Source organism: Arvicanthis niloticus, chromosome 19 (assembly GCF_011762505.2).
Source record: "Arvicanthis niloticus isolate mArvNil1 chromosome 19, mArvNil1.pat.X, whole genome shotgun sequence".
Classification (NCBI taxonomy): Eukaryota; Metazoa; Chordata; class Mammalia; order Rodentia; family Muridae; genus Arvicanthis; species Arvicanthis niloticus.
In genome coordinates, this window is record NC_047676.1 from 39,995,316 (window position 1) to 40,010,970 (window position 15,655).

The 15,655-nt window shown below is 42.2% G+C and overlaps 1 protein-coding gene across 2 annotated transcripts in view; it reads right to left on the reverse strand.

Moving 5' to 3' along the window:
• Positions 1-238: 238 nt before the first annotated feature.
• Positions 239-15,655, reverse strand: part of Arl15 (ARF like GTPase 15) — a 375,043-nt gene continuing 359,626 nt past the window's right edge. For both annotated transcript variants that reach the window (XM_034523585.2, XM_076916199.1), the window contains one exon: positions 239-2,895. In XM_034523585.2, coding sequence (XP_034379476.1) covers positions 2,743-2,895 — 153 coding nt within the window. In that variant the 3' untranslated portion in view covers positions 239-2,742. The remainder of the gene's footprint in view (positions 2,896-15,655) is intronic.

Consider the following 15,655-nt stretch of genomic DNA (forward strand, 5'->3'; position numbering starts at 1 on the left):
AGGTCAGTAAACTTCCTGCTTTAAACTGCCGCTCAAGTACAACCAACTGGAAAAGACACTTGGCTTCGTTTTCTTTTAAGGTTCTCACAATAGCTCCAAAAGACACACATAGTAATCATTTGTTTTGATTCAAGAGCAGCAGAACTTATTTTGAAGACTTAAATAGGCAACACAAAGTCAACAGAAATCTGGGGCTTTCAAATGCTAAGGCTGGAAAGAGTCAGTCTGGAAACACCCGTTCTACTAAGCATTTATTTTCATTGCAAGACAGTGGAAATCATATAAATCATGACCAGGGCAAGTTCTTGCTGCTAGCAAAGACCACACGAGCCTGTCCGGAGAGAGGAGATCTCAATAGAAAGACAGGGTGATGTGGCAGTTATCCAGCAACCAATACTGTAAAGTACGGTAGATACAAAGTCTTATATAAATTAATTGCCAGTATAAAAAGAGGCAACTGCTTTAGCTAAGAAGGTACAAAAATGGGCCACTTCCATAAATATAACAAGATGCTAACTAAGGAAATACACAACAGACTGTTTTCCTATGTCTTTGAATACGCAAACCAAGACACCTGTGGCACCTTACACAAAAGTAAGAACAAGCCGCACATCCACCTCCCCTCCCCTCCCCTCTCCCCTCCCCCACCTGGATTTCCCAAGCACAGCAAATTCTAGGGTTACAGAGTCCAGGATGCCAAGAGGAAGCAGTAAGACAGCGCGCTTCGACCTGCTAGACAAAGAAAGAGCCTTATTGACAGTTGTAAAGCATTAGGCGTCAGACAGAAACTTGTCAAAAACAGCTGTTGTTGGGTACTGATTGATAATGTTTTCATTCTGACGGCTGCGACGCCTCAGACAGTCTCGGGGCTGTGGAGAAGCCCATCGCTGGTGCACATGAACACACACAGACAACGGGAAGTCATTTAACAGATGGCGAGGAGCACTCAGCCACAGGATCTTCAAAAAGACAACATTCTACATTTAATGAACTTGCAGGGAGAGCAAAGCCTGAAAAAAAGAGAATCATTTATTTATTTATTTTCACGGAAGATGAGCACGAGGGGACAAAATAAAAACAGGAATTGTGTAACTGGTCATGGGGATTAAAGGTTTGTGCTGCCCATGGATCACCACACCGTTTTAAAAATATTCAAGGATACTTTAGACAAAATGAATCATCGTGGGTCCTTCTCTGGTCCATGTAGTATATATATTTAAAAAGGCTTAAAGAAGTGTGGGGTTGTTTTTATTAAAATCCATTTACAGGATGAAATCGCAAATACTGCATTTGAGCTCTGTGAGGGGTCGAAGGACTATCCTCTGGAGAGTTACAAGGTTTCCTGTCACCCTGTGATAAATATGGCATTAAGTCTGTGGCATCTGAGTATCAGTCTACACTACCTAAAAATGACAGACATGTTTTTTATTGCTTGGGCGTAGGGAGCAGTTTTCTATCATTTGGCCACTTAGTATTTTAATGAGTGGTCAAGTGTCTAAAGGATATGCCAAAGAATATTTCATCTATGAACTTGAATATTCATAGATTAGTCCTGATTTAGAAAAGTTCAGAGGTGCTAAATCGTACTAAAACTGTACATTTTATTCCAGGCAATTTTATCATTTAAATTAAGTGGAAAAAAATAGTTTCAAAGACTGAGTCTATTTATTTGCTGTAGCCCAGTATACTCTAAGGGCACACTGACACCCCTGAAAATAGAGGTTTATAATAAAAATACTGACAGACCTTTAACTACTAAATGGAGGCCTGAGAAGACTCCCCTAAAAGACATTAGGATTTGATGAATAAATAATGGGGTTCATCTTTGAGCTTCATCAAATCCATGCCAGCTTAAGTCCTAACTGTGAATTATACTTTGGCTGTTATGCTTATTATTTGAAAAGCCATTTTCTAGATTTCATTCAAATATTTCTGATTTTTAGGAAAAGCAAACATGTATGTTGCAGCTCGGTTTTATGCAGACTAATGACTCCATTAAGAAATATTTGAGGAGTTGATCATATTCAAATCAGTGATGCCTGTTCTTGCCTAAATTGGCTCCCACTCCTTCAGCTAGGATGCCCTCCTTCTAAGGAAGAGGACATGGCTGCAGTAGGGTCAAGCAATTCTTGCATGTCTACTTTCTAGACTTTTTCAGAGCCGGTATTATGAGAAGATGATTAGGTGAAGTTTGGAGTGGCCATTTTCCACTCAGCCTACAAAGTCAATATCCTCACACACACAAGAAAATAATATGAAAACTAGACGAGATAAAATGTAAAAAACTCCAACCCCTAAGAGATCATGGAAATGTCCATGGCGTATACATCGTGTGGAGTCTCAGAATTCTCCAATCCCAAATCCAGGAAAGTTAGCGAAGACATGTGAGACTTTCTGAGGTCTTCAGATGGGGTTTCATTTCCATGAGCGGTGAGTTCCATCCACTTTAGCACAAAGCAGAGAAGAGATTCTTAGACCAACAGGAGGAAGAGACATGCGGTGAATATAACTAGTGGTAAACAGAGAATCAATTCTCTCTCAGTAGTGTGTACTTGACGTTAATGCCGATGATAATCCACCTGACTCACAAAATAGTCACGTTAATAGAGAGATGAAAGTCTGAAATAGCTAGAGGAAACCAGATACCGAAGCTGGGCCAGTCTCGATACCAACATGGAATCGGGATGGGCCCAGATTGAACATATTGGGTTCAAGGCTTTCCTGGAACTTTTGTGTCAGGTCTCACATTCTCATTGCCTCATGGTCTTTTTCTTCTAACAAGTTTATGAGCTGGGAGAAGCTGTCCTTCAGTGCGTCCACATCATCCAGAGAGCAGGCCTGCAGAATCCAGCGTTTCCCGCGAGCCAGTGGTTCAAGTTCAAAATACTTTTTGATCTGAAGAGGAAAAGAGAGCTATGTTAATAATTACACCAGGACCTTTTTCCTATAAAGATCCTAATCGATGAAGGGGGCAGGGCTGTTGTGTAGAAAGTGGAATTTATATAAACAGTCAGGTGTTTCTAAGACTTTCAGTCTATAGCTGGCTGTAACAGGGTTGTATGTTGTAACTTAGGAGTGATTTCTTTAGGTGCAGGTTGCAAGCCACCATTGCAAACTTTACACTCAACCACACGGGGGTTCTTATGAAGTCTGAGAAAGAATTACAGGTACCATGGTGCAGGGAGAAACACAAGAGAACACCACAAAGATTCCATTTACTCTAACCACTGCTAGCAATGTAATGCTTGCTGTCTCAAACTGCTGAAAAAGTATAGGTCCTATAAACCTCTTAGGACAGTTGTCTAGAGCATGAAGCACATAAAAACCAACCAACCAACCAACCAACAACAACCCCCAAAACTAAAACCCCAAACCAAAAAAACCCACAATGTTAGTGATCTTCTTTTCTCACTCCCTTAAATTTCTAATGGACACTTCTGAGGGCTAGGAAAGGATCTTCTGGAGGAAAGGACAGGAGCTAAAGGGTCAGGCCTCTCTTGTCCTGGATTTGCTGGGAGTGGAAGATCCAACCCCTGAGTGAATCAGTTTTACACTACTAGGGCTCACAGAAATGCCAGTGCACTGCTCTGAGGGACAGAGAAGGCAAAGACTTCCTTCGGCCCTCACTCACTCACACATAGTAGGCCGAAGTAAAACTTTGTACTTATCACCGAGCAACGTTTCCAGAAAACGTCTTGCCACCCCCAAGTGTTTCATTCCGCCATCATAAAGGCCAGACGACTGTTATCAGCAGAACCACCCATCCAAACCAGCTCTCACGAGCAAGGAGATAGACCCAAGATTACTAAGAGCTTTGTCCGTGGTATTTGTCTTTTGTTTGGATTTGCTTTTTGAAACAGGGTCTCACAATGGCTGACTGGTCTGGAACTCCTCAAACTTGGAGCCAATCCTCCTGCCTCTGACCCCAAAGGACCAGAAGTACAGATGTGCGCCACCACGTCTGACTAAAAATTACCAAATGTTGCACTACTTTAGAGATGAGAATAATGTTAAAATTTATAGTTCAAGAGTATTTCTAAAAGGGCCTCTCCTAAAGGACGATTATGGTGGTGGTACACGCCTTTACTACCAGCACTTGGGAGGCAGAGGCAGGCTCATCTCTGTGAGTTGAGTTTCTAGGCCAGGCAGGGCAACATAGTGAGACACCATCTCAAAAGCCTACATGCATAAAATTCCTCTTATACACTGTACAAATTAACAACAAATGCCTTTTTCATTTGTTTAAAGAAGCCTATGAGAATTGAAGGACCCTCTTAATTTGAATTCTGAACAGTAATGTCAGTTCATTTTATCCATAGATCAGAAAACAATGGCTCAGAAAATCGGCCTGAATAATTTTTTCACTCAACATACTGAACAAATCATTTAAAGAGAATATATACTTATTAACACAAACTTAGGGTTTGGGGAGATAGCTAAACAGGTAACGTGCTGGCTGAGACATGTGAGGACCAGCATTTGGATCCCCAGAACCTGTGTAAATGCTTGGTGGGAGTGGTAGCCTATAATTCCAGCACCCTCAGAAGCCTGACAAAGAAATCCCTAAAGTAAGCTGACGAGCTTAGCTAGCTGAATCTGAGTTCTGGGTTCAACTGCAAGATCTGCTTCAACGAATAAGAGAGACAGTGGCGGAGAAAGACCCCAGTGTCGGTCCTGAACCCTTCACCCGAACCGCATACAGTGTGTAAACATGCATATACATATAACATATATATAGATATAGATATAGATATACGTGAAAGTTCAAAACAAACAAAACCCAACACCCAAAACACCAAACCAAACAAGAGTCCACCCACCCCAACTCCATCCTCAGAGTTTTCCTTCCTGGATATTGAAAATAGTTTCCTTCCAAGAGAACCTTAAGGGCTTTATGTAATAACTACCAATGCCAGAGGCTAATCCTGGTCACAGAGAGGAGAGCTGACAGGGGGAGCCCTTGGTTAGCAGGTGAGTAGAGGGCTGCAGAAGGTTAGGTATGGAATATGGTAACCACCACAGTTAGGAGGAGAGGGCTTCCCCAAAGGATGTAAATCCAAGCTCTTTGTCTTGCTTTTTCCACTTTAGCATCTACCAGCAATCCCAGGAATTGGGACTGCCATTTTATAAAGCAATCTGGTGTTTGATCAGTGATGCTTCCCACCTTCTGGGATCAACAGATAAATATTCAAATTCTGGCACATGAAGTAAGCTATACCACTGACACTTTATGACCTTAATTCAAAAGGGCAGCCTTTTAAATAACGGTAATTGGGGAGGGATATTGGGGGCATACACCTTTAATCCCTACGGTGCAGAGGCAGGCAGATCTCTGAGTTTGAGGCCAGCCTGGACTACAGAGTCTAGGCCTAGGTCCTAGTCTAGGAAAAGTAGTTCTACACAGAAAAACCCTACCTGGAAAAACACAATGATGATGATGATAATTGGAAAAGATCCCTGATTATGAGCAACTCAGTAATAAAAAGCAATTAAGTGGGTGACTGTATCTCATTAGCAAGATTTCTTCTGAGGGTTTCATTTAAAAAATCGCACAGATTCAGGCTGGGTGGCGTGGTGGTACACACCTTTAATCCCAGCACTCGGAAGTCTGAAGCTGACATATCTGAGTTGAGGCCAGATTGTTCTACACAGTGAGTGTCAGGCATCCAGGGAGACACAGTGAGACCCTGGCTCAAAAAGAAAGGCAAACCAAAATAAAACAAAACAACCCCAGAACCAAACCAAACCACACAGATTAACCCTTACAGCAAAATTCCAGCTAATTTGACAACAATGTGGAGTTTAATGGTCGTCAAGTAACTGGTCACCTTTCAGATTTCTGACAGACATAAAGCCTAGGGAGTTTTAGCTCCTTTATCACACGGGCACACTTGGAAGAGAGCAAAGATGGCCAAAGGTAGGTTTCGCTGAATCCTAAACAGAAGGAAACGGAAGCTACGAAGACAGGGTGGTCAACAGACAGAGGAACCCAGTGGCGTTAAGCTGACAAATACTGTGGAGTAACTTGAGATTTTCAGCACTGTAACCTAAGTGGGCACCTCACGGTGCCACAGCCACCCAGCTGGCATTCGAAGGATTCCATACACTTTATAATATAAGTCTTAAAACAAGGTTCAGATCCCTAGATGCCGAGTACCTAAGTTTCTCTGCTGTCAAAACACAGCTTTTCACCATCAGGGTTTCCAGTGCTTAACACGATGCCTGTGAGGCTGTCCAATCCTAATGCCTTCAGAATACATTTCAATTTTGTTTTCTTATCCTAACCCGACATCGGGTTTTACTTCCCCAGCACTGTTACAATAAAACTTACTGTCATGTTGGCTTATTATCAGCGTTTTAATTCTTATGTTGATGATCATCTGAAAGAACAGCGTTAAAGTTTGACCAACATGAAAGATGACTTTAAATCCGAGTTTCCTTTAAAATGCGAAGAAGTTGCCTCTGAGAGGAGGCTTGCCGTTCAAGATTGTTTTCTTGTTAAAGAGACAAGTTCTAAATATGAGCCTAAGTCTTTTGAAACACTTTCCTGCTGCGTACATGTCACAGTCAGTTGGAAGTGTTAGGAGAAGGAGTGACATCAGAACACAGCTGCCTGGCAACCTGTGGTCATTTAGCTATTTTCGGGATAGTCACAGAGTGGGCATTCGTCGGTAGCCATGTGTCCACCCTAGAGATAGAAAAACAAAGCCACCGAAAGTAGCCAACCTATTTTAGCTCTGCATGACCAGATTCCATCATTCACAGGTTGAAGCCACCACACAGTCTTTTTATAACAGAAGACACGGTGGTTCCGTTGTTGCTAATGGTTATAGCAGCTGTTAAGCTCTCGAGACGTCACACGCCACAGGAATCCCTTTCCCAGGACTGGGCATGGCCATTACCTTCCCTTCAGTAGTGAAGCCCTGAGGCAGTCCTTCCCAGGTCCCAGGGTTACAGATTCGATTGCGAGGATGCTGACTCTCATTTTTTTCCCTTTTACATACTTTACTTTGAATCTCTGTGACTAAATTGTTAGAAGTTCCTAACTCTGATCATTGACCTTTCTTTGTTTAACACCTGCAAACTTCCTTATACTTACAGTGATAAACCGTCTGCTTTCTGTTTTTGTTATTAAGGTGTGTATGGAGTATGTGCCCACGGGCGACCTACTTTTCTCTTGTATACTTTGGTAAGCCAGGGTTGGGGGTGGGGGAATGCTAGAGCAGGTCTAACTTGGTGTTTTACGTGAAATAAATTTAGGTTCTGAGCTTGGCTATTTACAAACAGAGCTCTGACCCACATGAATGTGTGGTTAGACATTAAAGACAGAGTCAGGGAGGAACAGCGTATCATGTGGGACTGACTGTGCTGTTCATCAAACTACGTCATCTCTCATTCTGGAGAATTAAACGCCACAAGCACCCGTTGGTAATTGCGAAAGCTAAAGATGCTATATCCCACCCTCTGATGCCTAAAACATCACCTGGGTGGACCTGGCCTGTTGAGAACTGTCTACCTAACCCCTGTGGTGTCTTTTATACCTGCCTGCGACCACTGATAGAAGCTGAGTATTTCCCTCTCTTGTACTTCCCCAGATCTAGGAAAACCCCATGTGCTTCTTTTGCAAAACACTCGTGGACTTTAAGTGGCTTTTCTTAAGTCTGTGGATGGCTTATGACAGCTTGTAGTGGAGGGTCTCAAGCATTCTATGCAATTTTGGTATTTTAGATTGTACAGGCTGGTTTCCTGGAAAACTTCATTCACACACCTACTATCCCTTGTGCAAGACTGAAGAGGCTGTGCAAAGGCAGTGGAGGTGGGACAAGCCAACCATGCCGGTGTGCTGTCTGCAGTGACTGAGGAGGTAGAACGGAGGTAAAACTTCGAGACAGAATCCCAAGCAGAAGCAGCAACAGCCTGGCCAGGTTTCTGTCTCCAGCCCTTCTAGACTCATGGGATTGCAGGCTATGAGATTAGCTCTTACATTACGGGAAACGATTTGATAAGCATTCTATTAGGGGGCTGCTAAAGAGACTTGAGAAATAGGAGCAGATTCTTTCTCCTCTCTGGAAACCAACATGGTAGATCACCTGTTAATGCTGTTGACAGTATGAAGACCTCAGAACCAGAAGGCCTGGAGAATGAACTACAGCCTGTGCCTGGTGTGGTGGCACATATCTTTAAACCTACCACTCAGGAGGCAGAGGCAGGTGAATCTCTGTGAGTTCAAGGCCAGCTTAGTCTACCCAGAGAGTCCCAGGCTCACTTATGAACTACACAAGGAAGCCTTGTCTCAAAAAACAAACACAAAACCAAAAACTGCAGTTGTGGGCTTTGTCTATAGAGGCGCAGTCTAGCTGGGAATGCAACTGAGTTAGTCCATTGATGGAACCCTTTACTGTTTTCCTATAATTTTAAATACACGAACTGGCCACCGTAGGTGGTTTCTTTTGCTGTTTGTTTGTTTTGTTCTAATCGGGTAACAGGAGGCAAACTCTGAGTCTTGCATATGCTAAGGAAGTCCTCTAGCCCTGAGCTACACTCACATCCCTCAACAGTAGTTTGTGAGTTAGATTGGAATATATGACCTTAATCTCTCTGCTCCGATTTCTAAGCCGTCAAGAGGACCTGTATTGACTGCAGTTTTGCCGGGCCTTTCCCATGACTGTTAAGGAAGGGAACAGGAGTTTGCTCATCTCTATCCTGGCCCCTGGCTTTCATCTCTTCAGTAGATGAACCTGTTGTAATGACAGGGAAAACCTTTTTTAGTGTTACTTGTAAATTTCCTCCTGAGTCATAGGCTGGGGGCTGTCGGAACCAGGACTAGAAACAGCTGACCATGTGTCTTCTCTTTGCAGCTCTGAGGATGAAGATGGGGAACTGTGTAAGTCATGAAATCATCAACGTTTTGCAGTATTCTTAGACCCCAAAAATCTTCAACTGCAACTCACCAGCAATCTTTCTCTTTTCCTTTCTAGAGTCAGCTGCTAACCTGTTACCCATTGGGGGGGGGAACCCCAACTTTGTCTGCGTGCTTGCTAACTGGCTTATCTAGCTCTGCTGCCTTGATTATGGGAGCTCTCGGCTTACACTGGTAACCTTCACCAGAGTCAGCGAGAACTGTGCCCAGGCAGTGGCTCCAGGATAAGTCTGGAGATAGTGGCGGGATATCATTTAAGATTCTTCAGAGTACATTGTTGGCAGCTTGTTCAAAGGAAGGTTGGTCCAGAGAGCCGCACAGCTGTCCTCCATTGGATGTACTGCTCGGGGGATCTTGAAATCCTTAGAAAGGCACTAAATATGTCATTAAGGACATAAATAAATAATACAATCAAAATCCATAAGCAACGTTCCCAATGATATTGCACAGAATGGACACTAGCTTCTTACTGAGTACTAACGAGGAACAGAAAGTGACCTCTGATGTCTCCTCAGTTCAGTGTTACTATGTATGGGAGTGCACGCAGGGAGTGAAAGCTTGGTTTCAAGAGGACTGTGTGTACTGTGCTCACCATACAGCTTCTTAAGGAAGCTCACGTTCAGTGCAGCTGCCTGACCTTGGAATGAGCACAAGCCAGACAGATGACTTAAGGTTATTACCTGTGAGTAAGCCTTGCCTTTGTTATACGTCTCTTTCCCAAGCCAGTAACCTCTGTGGTGTACAGGATGTTGTTATACGTTAGAACAATAATTATATAGAAACCCAGTTTCCCATTGCACAGGGAACTTAGCATGTCCCAGAATGGCCAAAGACAATGATCTCATTTCATTGTTGGGAGAAGTCAGAGCTGATTGGCATTACCAGATGTGCTTAATCTGCTAACCTAGAAGTATAGCCCAAACTACCTCCATTTTTTAATATGCCTGGGGGCTTGTTTTATTTAAAAACAAAACAAAACCCTGCTTATTAGATCACCATGCAAGAGCCAGAGGTAGGTAGGTTGCTTCTGGTCTCCACAGACTGACGGGAGAGATTTAGTATTCTGGTGTTTGAGGCTCCTCCCCTATCCTCGGCAACCTTCAGGGATTCCAGCCTGGAGACCTTTGCTGAAACTCCTGCTTCTACATGGAGCTTCTTCTACCCACAGATGGAAAGGATCAGCTTATAGGTACCCCTCTCCCCCAACCTCCCACAAGACCCTTTTTAAGGCAGGGTTTCCCTTGGTAGCTCTGGATGGCCTAGAACTTGTTATATAGCCCAGATTGGTCTCAAACTGTAGAGATCCACCTGGCTCTGACAGTAGAAGTTTGAACCACCGTGCTTTCCCCCAGCCCATCATTTTTAAAAACATGGCTGAAGTCCTATTATCTCAACAGGAGACCTTAGAGGTATAGAAAAAAACCATTGGGAGTGGTGGTGGTGGTAGGGAAACAGCAGCCTCTGTGGATCATCAGTACCACACCCAGGCACCATGAATTCCTTATAAATAAAGTTTTACTGGAAGAGGGCATGCTTGCTCACTTAAATATTATCTATGGCTGCTTTTATGCTACAACTGCAAATTTGGGTAATTGCCACAGAGACAGACAGCATGTCACACAGCCTGGAATGTTCATAGTCCAGGCTCTGGCTTAGAATGTCCTGCTTTGTGTTCTCTGTAACAGGTAAGCACAGGAGTTCGTGGTCTGTGCAACAAGCTTCTGCGATGGTTTGATCTGATCCTGTTGGACCACTTCTTCCTCACTTGGACTTGCACGTCACTGGGATGGGAGAATTTGCTGTTCCCAATGTGGCTCCAGTTATGATGTCAGATATGGGAGCTGGCAGGTTGGCTGTCTCTAAGCAAAGCTGTATTTTAATTCCTTTTTATGTTCAGCCTGGTTGGTCTCCATGTAGAGACCATAGCTCCAACAGGCCACAGGAGCTATCCAGGGTACAGGGAATGTTTCTGCCAAGTCCCCTATTAACACACCCCAACAGCCATTCAGTCTTGTCATCTGTCACCTTAAGGTTTTGGCGTTCTTTAAGGATGGCTCTTAGTACACAGAAATACTAGCTACCTCTTCTTGCAGTTTTAGAAGGAATATATAATTTATAAATGTATACTGCCTAAAGCCTAGGGTTTTTTTTTTTTTTTTTTTTTTGAACATTTGGTAGTCAATTTAAAATTTTAGTATTAATTCATAAGCCTTTTAAATTCAATGTAGCTGTAAGACTAGGTTCACTTATAAAGAAATATTGCAACATTTTATCAATTCAATACATTTAGTGAATATCCTTTTAAAACATCTAGAATGTGTAGTGACCAAAATATCCTTAAGTAGTTGAGAACCTTCAAAGTTTTTTTCTGTCAAATTATTCAATGACTGTCAAATTCTAGAATATTATAAATTCCATAAGTGGACACCTCTGAAAATTCTAATTGCCTTCACTACTTGGCTGGGCTCTATTGTCCTTGAGCAAACACACCTACACTTGGATTTACAGATACTCTTTTATTGATATATACTTTGGTAATGTCTCCTATTTAAATTTCTCTCTCTCTCTCTCTCTCTCTCTCTCTCTCTCTCTCTCTCTCTCTCTCTCTCTCATATTCACACAGCTGTGAAATAAACACCACTATCTAGGTCTAGAATATTCCACCTAGAAAAGAAACTCCTTATCAGCAACCACATCTCAGCTCCTATCTCAGCATGTCCCTGAGAGGTTATAATTTGCTTTTTCCATTAAAGCTTTGTGTGTTCTGAGTACTTTACACACACGAGGCCACACACACTGTGTGAGTGACTTGGTGACTGGTTACTTTGTGACTGGCTTCTTTTAGTGTTTTGTGGTCCACACACCCATTGTCCTGTGTCCTGCTCTCCTTTTTATGGCTAAATCATATTCCAGGACATGACAGGTCTCACTTCATTGATCCTGTCATTGGCTGACAGATATTTGGGTTAGTTCCACTTTCTGGCTATTGGGAATGATGTTGACATGAAAGAAATCCAAGTTTTTGTAGAAATACATTTTCCTTTCCCCTATATCTTTTCTATGAGGGAAACAACTGAGGTTATTATGTTTACTCTATGTGGCCAAATGCTTCTGCATCTTTTGTGAGGATATGGATTCTGTGTATTGTTTTCTGTATATGAGAAGAGCCTTGCATTCCTGATATAAAATCAAGTTGGTCACACAAATATTCATTCATATATATATATATATATATATATATATATATATATATATATCTGGACTTATTTGCTAGTATTGGGAATTGTGGGATGTGTGTGTGTGTGTGTGTGCATGTGTGTACATGCATGCACATACCCACATGTGTACATGATTGCTGTGTCCTCCACGTGGAGGTCAGAGTACAACTTATGGGAGCCGGTTCTCTTTCCCATGGTATCCCAGGGTATCCTAGGTTTCTCTAGTGTTTTCCTAATCTGCATTCCATTTAATTCCAGGCTCATTTCTCTCGTTTTTTTCCTCCCACTTGCTTTGACTTTAGATTGCACTTTTCCTTAGATTCTTAAGGTTGAGCCAACTTCTACTTTTTGTTTCTTTCTTTATTTGTTTATATTTTAATTAGTCCTCTGATAATTCTGCACAAAGTGTTTTGATCCTATTTGCCTTCCCAGATCTAACTCCACTCTCCCTTCCCACCCTTGAGTGCCCCTACCCCAATTAAGGCCAGTTTGTGCTAGTCAAATATTCTTTGATCTGTGGCCTTCCACTGGAGTGTGGTCGACTTATCAAGGGCTATCCTCTTGGAGGAAACTGAACCTTCTATCTTTCACATTAAATGTTATTTTCTTGGATCACACGGCCATATGATTCTGTTTTAATCTCTTTGTTGGTTGATTTGAGCACATTGAGAAATTCTATTTTCCTTTCACACTATTTTTTAAGACTCGTATCTCTTATTAGTATAAAAAGTTAGGCACTTGTATTTTGTGCACAGCTTGGGATCTCTAAACTCACTAGCACTAAGGGCATGCAATAAGATACAAAAGTCAATATGTTAAAGAATTTGTTTTTCACTCAGAGATCAGGAGCCCTAAGTCAGAGGACCTGCCTAATAGCTTCCCCCACTATGGATATTTAACCAGTTCCATATTTTAGAGATAGTCAACCGCTCACACCTAGCACCATATTTGGATTCCCTGAAGAATTCTGTGCGTTAAGGACCAAGAATCCCATTCCAGTAGTTCACAAAATGGAAATACACCTTGGTAGAGGAAACCAAGTGGGCTCGGAGATTCACAAGGCTATCAAGGGGAGGTTTGCCTAGTAGGTAGTTTTAGCAGGATGTGAATGCTCAAGGAAGGGCTCTGGCAGCTGCAGGCAGCGATCGGTCATGACAAATGAAGCTCAGATAGAACGTTTGAGCACAGGGTTGTAAAATGAAGGAAGAGTAAGCCCAAGGAACTGCAGAAAGATAATACTGGTTGAGTAATAGGCTTTGAATCCCATGGTCAAGGCCCATGACCTATGAGCTCTTCGGTTCTATGAGTTGCTTTCATTATACCCAGCATTATAAATAATTCCTGCATAAACTAATGACAGAGGACACCAGGCTTGATAGAACGTCTATACAAGTTTGCGGCAAACTCCATTTTCGAAGATGATAACACAAACTTGGCTAATTCTCCTGTACATTTTTCATATGTGATGGACCTTAGGTCCTTGGGAATACAGACAATGAAAAAAAAATTGTTCTGTTCTCTCTTAGGCACCTATTATATTGCTGCACCCAGGAGATGCTTATTTATTTCTTTTAAAATAAAATGGACATCAAGAGCTGAACGGTCATGACAAAGGCAGCAGACCAGCTCTCGTACTTCACCCCCACACGAAAGTGACAGCAGACAAATATCAGAGAGAGTTCCCGCTCTAATTAATCAAGACTTCACGCAGAAGGCTGATCTCATAAACAGTTTCAAAACTGTAGGTCTAATTGGTTTAAACTCTATTACACACATGCCCACAGGCAGCTGCAAAGGGTTGTTTTGCAAACAGAAAAGTAAACAACCTATCATGGAAAAGAGAGCCACTCCAAAAATCTATGACCAATAGGACACTTGTGTTCTGAGCTATTCCTTTAATCTGTGTCCAAACAAAGCGTCCAATTCTTATCTCAGGATGGAAAGCACTGACACATGCTAAAGGGGGAGCCGTGTAGTGTGCTTGTCTTTGCATGCAGGTGCAGGCAGCCCTTTCAATAACGATCTATAACACCATTAATTACAGAGGCAGCCAGGCTCAGCCCCACGTCGTTTTCTTCTGGTCTCTCCCTCCTTCCTGTGATCCCTCTATTTTGTGTCCTTGCAGAAGGGCACTCATTCTTGGTACCAAACGCTTCTGGGATGTTATAAACACGATTCTTTCTTGTTTGGGATCCTTTTCGAGTATAATTGACCTTTACTTAAGAAAGCAGATATGGTTAAGTATCTCTGAAAAACTTTTTCCTGGCAGTACAACGTGGCTGTTTAAGAGTCTTACCTGTATGTACGGGAGCTCATCAAATATGTACTAGACAGGAAAGGAGGTTAATGAGCGAAAGCCCCAAACACATATCAGAGACAACCAATTAGCTTGTCTGAAACACAGGCTTGTAAAGCTATCAGTAACTTATAAAATGGTCTGCTACACACGAGTAAAACGTTGCTTAAATGACTTGCTTAACTAGATGCAGTCACCGTGAAATTGATTCTTTTAAGTTTTTTTTTTTTTTAAACTTAATAGCCATTAACTGTGCATATTGAAATGGCTGGCTGGCTGGATGTCCTGGTATTATAAAATGCAGGCTAAAGATATGAGTTTTATATTTTATGAAGTTGAAGGGGCTGGGGGTGGGGACTTGAAAAAGAAAAACAACTCATCAGTTACCACCAGTGATGCTGCCTCAGTAGCTGAGATGGGCATTATGTCCCTTTGGCTGCTGGAAGCTTCACTTGGAGAGCCAGATGTGTTCCGAAAGCACTGCAGTTCTGAGTCTATGCTTTGTGTTGCAGAAAACACTTCTTTCCCACTATAACCTTTGATTGTGTCAAACAGCACGAGAAGAAGGGGAAGGAAACATAGTATGTTTCAGATCCACCCTTCGTCACAGGGAACAACACATTTGTTCTCCCAAAGATTTATTTTCATAAAACTCTCTGTGTCATTTGATGTTAGCTGACCCTGTGAATGACAATTCCTGGACCTATTTCTTTTTGCGATCTTTCTTAAATGTCTATTGCATATGATAATAGGTTTCTGGCAATGCCCCATATTCAGCTTGCTAGATTTCATAGCTCTACACTACGAACAGACATTACTGGTTGCTCTTAGACAACCTGAGGGATAAGCTTTGACTGTTTGGGGTCTATTTTCTCTGCTTATCTAAATTCGCCAGCCCTAAATTGGTTCACGGAACCCCTGTCAGCTCCCCAACACAGAGGATTCTCTGATTTGACATAATATACAGCAACAGACATAGTTAATCTACAGTGACAGAATTATTACATACACAAAATTTCTCAAAAACAATGGTTTCTATTTTCAACTTTATCTGGTTTTCATAATGGATGAGGTGCCCACTGAGGTGTTGGGCAAAGAAAGCAGCAGCAACATCAAGTGTAAGTAATATGTGGGATCCAAACACACGTGGTCAACATTGGCCTGGGGCACTATGCCAGCGCTCTGGTTTCACAAGACAGCAATCAGATGTTGAGGCCCATT